The sequence below is a fragment of the Acanthisitta chloris genome, unplaced genomic scaffold (genome assembly GCF_000695815.1).
Source record: "Acanthisitta chloris isolate BGI_N310 unplaced genomic scaffold, ASM69581v1 scaffold38763, whole genome shotgun sequence".
Taxonomy (NCBI): domain Eukaryota; kingdom Metazoa; phylum Chordata; class Aves; order Passeriformes; family Acanthisittidae; genus Acanthisitta; species Acanthisitta chloris.
The window spans coordinates 96-8,348 of NW_008664990.1; the positions used below are offsets into that span (position 1 = coordinate 96).

At 46.5% G+C, this 8,253-nt stretch overlaps 1 protein-coding gene across 1 annotated transcript; it reads right to left on the minus strand.

The window, feature by feature from the left end:
- Positions 1-794: 794 nt before the first annotated feature.
- Positions 795-7,206, minus strand: LOC103799252 (lysosome-associated membrane glycoprotein 1-like). Its single transcript, XM_009071557.1, has 5 exons — positions 6,898-7,206; positions 5,419-5,541; positions 3,583-3,652; positions 3,244-3,414; positions 795-1,850 (listed from the first exon to the last, which is right to left on the minus strand). Exons 1-5 carry the CDS (start codon positions 7,204-7,206, stop codon positions 1,711-1,713), a joined length of 813 nt encoding a protein of 270 aa, XP_009069805.1. The 3' UTR covers positions 795-1,710.
- Positions 7,207-8,253: the final 1,047 nt, after the last annotated feature.

The following is an 8,253-nucleotide window of genomic DNA, read 5'->3' on the forward strand; positions in this document are numbered from 1 at the left end:
ATTTCCAGCATATCACACTACACCCAGCCTTCAGCACACATGTGTTTCCTACTCTGCGGTAAGAGCCTAACTTTAAACTAAAACATGAGATGTCATTTATGCAATCCTTACACTGAGCATCTTAGCAGCACGTTCAGGCAGTGATGCTCAGTGGGGCAGATCAGGACACTGACATGTCTGAGCAAGCAGAAATGTCACAGAATAATCAGAGCTGGAAGGGGATCCAGAGCACTGAGGATCATCTAGTCCAACCCCTGGCCCTGCACAGGACATCCCTGACAATCACACCCTGTGCCTGAGAGCATTGGCCAAACACCTCTGGAGCTCTGTCAGCCTTGGGGCTGTGCCCACTGCCCTGGGAGCTGTTCAGTGCCCAAACACCTCTGGGGGAAGAACCATTTGCTAATCTCCAGCTTAACCCTCTCCTGACACAACTTCAGCCCATTCCCTGGGTCCTGTCCCTGGGCGCCAGAGAGAAGAGGTCAGTGCTGTCCCTGCACTCATGAGGAAGTTGTATAGAGTGATGAGGTCTCCCCTCATTTAGTAGAAGAGTTAACTTCTCCAGGTCTCAGGTTACCATCTGTTTCCAAGCACAAAGTCCAAAGAAACTGTTCTGAAGACACAACCACAATTAAGGTTCACCTTTGCGCCTCAAAGTAAAACCTTAAGCACTCGTTTAAGGTTAACTCCACACTAAGACTTATTTGCAGCTTCCCAAGAAGAGCCAAGCATGACTTTAGCAGTTAAAGGGCCAAACAGTATTACTGATCACTGTGGAAAACCAAGACATACCGAAAAAAAAATGTCTTTATTAGCATTGTTACAGGCAATGCATTACATACGAACTGATCCTTGAAGTGTACAACCCCCCAGCCAAGTTGAAAGCAAGAGAATCAGCAGATTGAGATCTATATTGTACACGTGTGCAGTAACAGGATCTCTCTGAGCCTTCCAACAGAACAGACCAAAATCACTTTACAAAAAAGAAAAGAAAAAAAGAGGTAAATAAAAATAACACCCATTTTAAAAAAGTCCCAGCTCCTAAGGAGCTGGCAGAGCATCAAAAATATCAAACAGGGGAGTTGTCCAATTATCAAGAGTTCCTGTCAGGTTTGGGTATTGTGTCATTCACACCCTGCATGGGCCAGGCCTTGAGTTTAAAGCTTAGTAAAAAACACACACCCTAAGAGACAAGGTGAAGTTCAGACTTTCAATTCTGTCAGTTGTTACTAAGAGGGTTTTTTTTTCAGATGCTTCATCAGGATCATTAACATCATTGCTCGACAGGAGGTGCAAAGAATGAACCTTTTCCCTTTGTTAAGAGTTCTGAAAACTGAGTCAGTGTGAATTAGCAACTCTCTCTGGAATCTTTAGCTGACATGATCTTAATGCCAATTCCAAAAAAAAAAAAAAAAAAGAAAAAAGCACCCTTAAAAACTTGTAGCTTGTTTCTAAGTGGGTAAATATTTGAAACTAGTTAGCAAAATTAAACACCAGAATTTTCAGAAGTTATTTCTGTGCATAGTTAAATGCTGCAAGATGATTTCACATTTAATAAAGCAGACTTTAAAGAAGCAATTTGCAAGGAAAGATGTTACCTTACAATATCAATCTTAGCTCAGGGGAAACGTGTGGGGTTGGGGTTGGGTTTTCCCCCCCCACAGCCTCTTGCAATTGCTTTTCCTCTACGGTGGATTTTAGTGCAAGTCATTAAATTGTTTGATATCCAGCATGGCTCCTCTTTCTGCCAATCAAGTAAGCAATCAAGACAATTAGAACAAGGCCAGCAAGGGCTGCACCAACTATTATAGGGATCAGCATGTTGTTTTCATCCAGTTGACATTCTTCCACTAAGAGAGAAAGAAAAAAGATCCATGTCAGGCACTAGCACATCACCAGACAGCTACAGGCAGAACTTCAAGCTTAGAATCATAGAATTTAAGGGTTGGAATGGACCTTACAGTCCCAACCCCCTGCCCTGGGCAGGGACACCTCCTCACTAGATCAGGTTGCTCAAGGCCTCATCCAGCCTGGTCTTAGCACACAGACAAAACTGTCTCAAGGAACTTCCAGCTTCCCAACAACCAAAAGGAAGCCAAGTCCATTCCATGTGATCATTCAGGATGAAGTCTTTCTAGTCCTATGTATGCAAAATATAGAGAGTTACACTGATTCCTTAAGAGCTGTTAATGTTCCACACAAGCTTAGTCACCATAAAATTGAAACCAGCAGTGAGGAGAAAGACTTGGGAGTGACAGTGGGTGAGAAACTCCTCATGAGCTGAGTGTGAGCTCAGCCCAGAAAGCCAATGGAATCCTGGGCTGCATCCACAGGAGTGTGGGCAGCAGGTCAAGGGAGGTGATTCTCTCCCTCTGCTCTCCTGAGACCCACCTGGAATACTGCACAAAGTTCTGATGTCCTCAGCATAAGAAGGACATGGAAGTGTTGGAGCAAGTGCAGAGGAGGTCACAAAGTTGCTAAGAGCACTGGAGCATCTCCCCTATGAGGACAGGCTGCGGGAGTTGGGACTATTCCGCCTGGAGAAGAGAAGGCTGTGTGGAGACCTCAAAGCCCCTTCCAGGAGCTGAAGGGGCTCCGGGGAAGCTGCAGAGGGACTCTGTGTTAGGAGCTGCAGGGACAGGACAAGGGGCCGTGGGGACAAACTGAAGGAGGGGAAATTTAGGCTAGATATTAGGCAGAAGTTTTGGCTGTGAGGGTGGTGAGACACTGGCTCAGGTTGCCTAGAGATGTGGTGGCTACCCCGACCTTGGTGGTGTTCAGGGCCAGGCTGGATGAAGCCTTGAGCAACCTGGTGTGGTGGGAGGTGTCCCTGCCCAGGGCAGGGGGTTGCAACTAGATGATCTCTGAAGTTCATTCCAACCCTTAAATTCTATGATATCCATGCAACTCCTCCCACAGCCTTCGTGCTTTAACCACAGCACACAAGGGACAGCTTAGCCACCTTCATACAACTTTGTGCACACAGCTAGGAGGCAAAGCTGGTACTCAGGTTGCTTAACTCTTCTCTGGACCATCAGGAACAAGTCCCAGTTACTTGAGAGCTTTTTACATCCTTCTCACACTAGCCTCAACTCGGACATCTCATCCAACCCCCACATCATCTGGAGTGGGGCATGCAGAGACTAAACATAGCACCCACCACTGACAGAATGTTGTATTTATATCGAAGTGTACTTCACAAATCTTCTCCTTGGCAGGGGCTGCCAAATGCAAAGTCCTTACCTGCCCCAAATTTGTCTCCATCGATCTTGAAAACCTGGATCTGAACATTAAATACATTGATCAGGGCATTGTCTGTGACCTGCAGGTTCTCCTCAGAGCTGCACTTGTAGGAGTTTCCTACTGTAGCTCTCAGCTCACTCATGCTGTTGTTTGAGGCTTCAAATTGTGGATCTGTGTAAAGAGAAAGTCTTGTTATATAAACCTGAAGAGCAGGAGCTGTAAGCTCACAGAGATTCCATTTGATGCATTCACCCCCCAACATTTCTAACACGTTATTTAATGCAGGCAGCCCTTAAAATTTATAGAGTAGTCACTGAAAATAGACCTAAAAGTCCTTACTTTCAGCTTCAGAAGGCAGAATCGTGCTTACATTCACACCTTGCAGGAAGAACTTTTCAGAGCTTGCATTCTTTAAAAGAAAAAAACACGACAAACCAGTAGTTGGCATTTAAGCTCATCATGTGCAACATAATCTGTTAACATTCAGGTTTGATTCTGGATGTATTTTGAGAAAGGTTTTCACAGCGAAGTCCATAATGGGGATTAGCACCCAAAGAAAGAGTTTAGCTGGACTTTGGGAGAGGAATGCTACAGAAGGTATGCACCTCAGGGAAGATCATGTTTGGGGAAGGCAAAGTGGGGACTGTCACCACTCAGACTGTTGACTTGCACACTGCAGTCCCAACCAAGCCTTAACCAGCCTAGGGCACTGATCTCTGTACTCCACTGAGCTATGGAGTCATTTAACAGCAACAGGTCAAGGTGATGGCATTAGATCAATCCCATCATGGAACCATCAAGGCTGGAGGAGACCTAAGATCGTCGAGTCCAACCATTAACCTGTCACTGCTGGAACCCCTAAACCAGATCCTCCAGTGTCAGATCCAGATGCCTCTTCAACACCTCCAGGGATGGTGACTCCACCACCTCCCTGGGCAATATCCCAGTGCCTCAACACCCTCACAGGGAAAACATTTCTCCTCACATCTCATCTGACTCTCCCCTGTCTCAGTTTATGACTGTTCCCTCTAGTTCTCTCACAAAGACTTAAATCCAGCCCTAGATTTGTACAATTAGATGAGATGCCTACTTGTCACCAGCTGTTCCCAGTCTGGGCCAGAAGCCTTACAGAGTAGGCAACACAGCCTTAAAAGACATACCCATTCCCAACAGAATACTTCTGTATGGATACCTAGGTATGTGTGCACATATACATGAACATACTCTTCCCTCACAACAGTTACCAAGCATAAAGCCCACTAAATCCCAGTATTAAAACCAAAGGACTTACATACTCCCATTCCTGCATGTTTTTTTCTCTTGTACTTGTCCCAGTTAGTTTTCTCACATGAAATGTTTTCCCTGTGAGGGTGTTCAGGCACTGGAATATTGCCCAGGGAGGTGGAGGAGTCACCATCCCTGGAAGTGTTAAAGAGATAACTGGATCTGATGCCGAAGGATATGGTTTAGGGGTTCCAGCAGTGGCAGGTTAATGGTTGGACTTGATGATCACAGAATAACCAGAGCTGGATGGGACCCTTGAGGGTCATCCAGTCCAGCCCCTGGCCCTGCACAGGACATCCCTGACAATCACACCCTGTGCCTGAGAGCATTGGCCAAACACCTCTGGAGCTCTGTCAGCCTTGGGGCTGTGCCCACTGCCCTGGGAGCTGTTCAGTGCCCAAACACCTCTGGGGGAAGAACCATTTGCTAATCTCCAGCCTAACCCTCCCCTGACACAACTTCAGCCCATTCCCTGGGTCCTGTCCCTGGGTGCCAGAGAGAAGAGGTCAGTGCTGCCCTTGCACTTCCTTCCCTGAGGAAGTTGTATCCAGCCATGAGCTCTGTCCTCAGTCTCCTCCTCTCCAGGCTGAACACACCAAGTGACCTCAGCCACTCCTTATGTGGCTTCCCCTCAAGGCCCTTTGCCACCTTCATTGCCTCCTCTGGACTCTCTCCAATAACTTAACATCTTTCTCACATTGTGGCACCCAAAAATGCTCACACTGTTCCAGGTGAGGCTACCCCAGCACAGAGCAGAGCAGGACAATCCCCTCCCTCTCCCTCTGGCCATGCCTTGCCTGATGTGCCCCCCAGATCTCCTCCAAACCTGATGGTTCTATGACTCTGTGAGAAGCCCTGCAGACCCCACACACATTGTGTGGAGGTTCTTACCAATGCAAACAGGAAGATGACCCTTGTCTTCTCATAAGCCAGATTCAACAAAGCAGATGTATTGTCGCATCTCCCCGAAAAAGTTGTGTTCCTTGGGATGAAATTCAGCACTACCGAACCCATCTGGGAGAGAAGAGGATCAGTTAGGACATCTGAAGAGACTAAAACATCACCTTACATTGAGCTGATGTGCAGTTTGCTTGTACTCATGTGCACATGGTGTAATGTTTGCCCCTGAGTTACCAGGCCCACACAGAGAACATCTCCGCATGTCTGACAGAGCTTTCTGCAGCCCTCACTGGCTGTAGCCAATAACCTGCTGCTTTCCCCTCACTAAACTGCTTTGGTTTTGAGTCAGGAAAGACATCAAGAACCACCACACTACATGGGGAGGGCAAGATGCTATGAAATGCTGCTTTGACAGAACGTAGAAGTAATGAAGGGAACCACCTGTAAGCACAATCATCTTGCATGTCACTTCAGCTCAAAATGCTTTGGCTTAGCCTGTGGCACATGATTTTATACTGTCTTGCATCTGCAGAAGGCTGTGGGTGACACACACTTGCCAAACAATCCAACAGAAACCTTCCAGGACCTCTTAGCTGATCCCTATGTGACTTTGGAAAAACCTATTTGCCATCTCCCCACTGGTCAGTACAGTAGGAATCAGCTGTTCCAGCAGAGCTAGAATGCCACGCTCAGGGAATTTCACACAACTAAGGTGGCTAAAACATAGTTGACATAATCAGCCACTGTGCAGGCACACAGCAGCCAGCAGTGCTTAGGACTTTACCTCTCAGTCACCATCAACGTCATAAATGCAACAGCTGTCTTTGCACCACCATTGCGTCCTGAGGGTCTTCAGCAGTCCCCCTGGGACTCTGGGTTAGCCTGTGGGGCTGGCAAGGTGAGCTCTGCATCACCAGAGGAGGGAAAGAACCTGTACCTGAGCTGGATCTTACCCAGACCATGTGGGTTTTTGGCTGTTAAAATCAGCTGTTAAATCCCCAAACCTCTTCAGTGCTGGCTGGAAGGTAACTCAGTCACAGCCTGTGCAGTTTTACAGTAGTAACGTTCCGTTCTCTGCTTTCATTCAGATGCCTCAGGTCAAATTTCTGCATTTTATTTAAAAGTTTCGGTATCTTGTTTAAATGGCAACTCTGATAACAAGATTCCCCCTACTCATATCTTGATCACTTTTCCTGCGCCTGTGAAATGGCCACGTACACTTCCTGGATTCCACAGCCAAGTTCAGCACTACTCCTACTGCATGGAAAAACCCTTAATGACCACCTTCAGCAGAGCTGTTTGGAATGTCACCAGTCTAGGCCAAGTTATGCAATTCCAATAGAGGATATTCATGGATGAACACCACAAAAACCCTTTTAAAAGAAAAAAGTGAGCTTAGAATAATTTACCAAGTCTTCCCCCCCCATCAAAAGAATCTGAAGACTTTGAAGAAATAACAGCAAGAAGTACCTTTTCATCCTTTTTTAGATAGGTGATATTAAGCTGTAGCCCCATGTAGGCAAGTACACAGGTTCCATTTGGCCCAGTCACGTTGTATTTACCAACTGCAGGGTTTGAGGGCAATGCTGTTGGTGCTGGAGTGGCTGTTGGAGCCTGGCTGGTAGCCTGTTTAGTAGTTGTAGGCACTACAGCAGTAGTAGGGACCATATCTTCAGCACATTCTGTCTCTGCAGAGAAAGGAAAACAGTCATTACCAACCAAAATGAAGCTGTGGGATAATCTATCTACCTTTTTAATCCTCAAGGGAAAGAAAGACATGACCTCAAGTAGCTTTTACTAGCAGAAGGTAATAAAAGCTCAGAAAAAGGATGGTAAAGCATTACCTAAGCTCTTGTTGCAAAGTTTGAGGGAGTTTTCAAGCCTGGCATGTGAAGACAACATCTCTGCTGTTCACTTTCTGAAGATCCTGGGGACAGCATCTGCTTTCATTCATGTCTGGCATTTCACTTTGCTGTCAGGTCAGGGTAAACCAGGTTCTGATACCCTGCCCTGAGTTCACACTCTGGGCACGTGTGTGCTACAAGCAGAGGGACAGTTCTCCTGCCCACAGTTAAATGTGGTCCCCAGAGAGATGTGTTCTCCTTCCTCTCCCTCTTTCAGTCACACTAGCAGTTTGTGAGGACCCTGGTCATTCTTTCAGCAATACCCACAGGAACCTTAAAATACTCCTGTGGCTCTTCGGTCCTTAACAAGGGGATTCCTTAACAAGGTTGGCTGAAGCCTTGAGCAACCTGATCTAGTGAGGAGGTGTCTCTGCCCAGGGCAGGGGGCTGGGACTAGATGATATGTAAGGTCCATTCCAACCCCTAAAATTCTGTGACCCTAACACACTGCTGCTGATGGGAAGTGTTCTGCTCTATCCTCTCACATCCATCCTCCTTTTAGTCCCCCAGGAGTAGCCACCCTCCAGGGCCTACAAGGCTGAGTGAAGATAAGGCAATTCAGCTTTCTCTCTTCATCCAGTTCAGTAGCAACTTCCAAGGGAACAGGGACTCTGATTTATTTGCCAGAGTACTTGGAAACACCTGGCAGCAAGATCTTAACTTGATCTGGGAGCCAAGAAGGTTCTTGCATTGAACATTTAAGCCAAAACCAAAGGTCATAACAAAGACAATCCCATAGTAGAGGCTTCCATGTTCCAAGCCAAGGTCATCTCCACGTGTCAAGGGTAACAGCTTGCAACTTTATAAGGACAACAGCAACTGCAGAACAGTCACCTGTGGCTCAAAGGGCCTACTTGTGAGTTTAAAGCATACATATCCTGCAGATGCAAGATAGCTAATAAATCATAGAATCATAGAATTT

What these genes read in the sequence shown, in the direction of transcription:
- LOC103799252 (XM_009071557.1), bottom strand. Translation starts at nt 7,206, where the DNA reads ATGTCTTTCTTTCCCTTGAGGATTAAAAAGGTAGATAGATTATCCCAC. An exon ending in TCATCTTCCTGTTTGCATTG is followed by an intron (nt 3,653 to 5,418) that starts GTAAGAACCTCC and finishes TTTCTTTTAAAG; the next exon opens with AATGCAAGCTCTGAAAAGTT. An exon ending in TCTGCCTTCTGAAGCTGAAA is followed by an intron (nt 3,415 to 3,582) that starts GTAAGGACTTTT and finishes CTCTTTACACAG; the next exon opens with ATCCACAATTTGAAGCCTCA.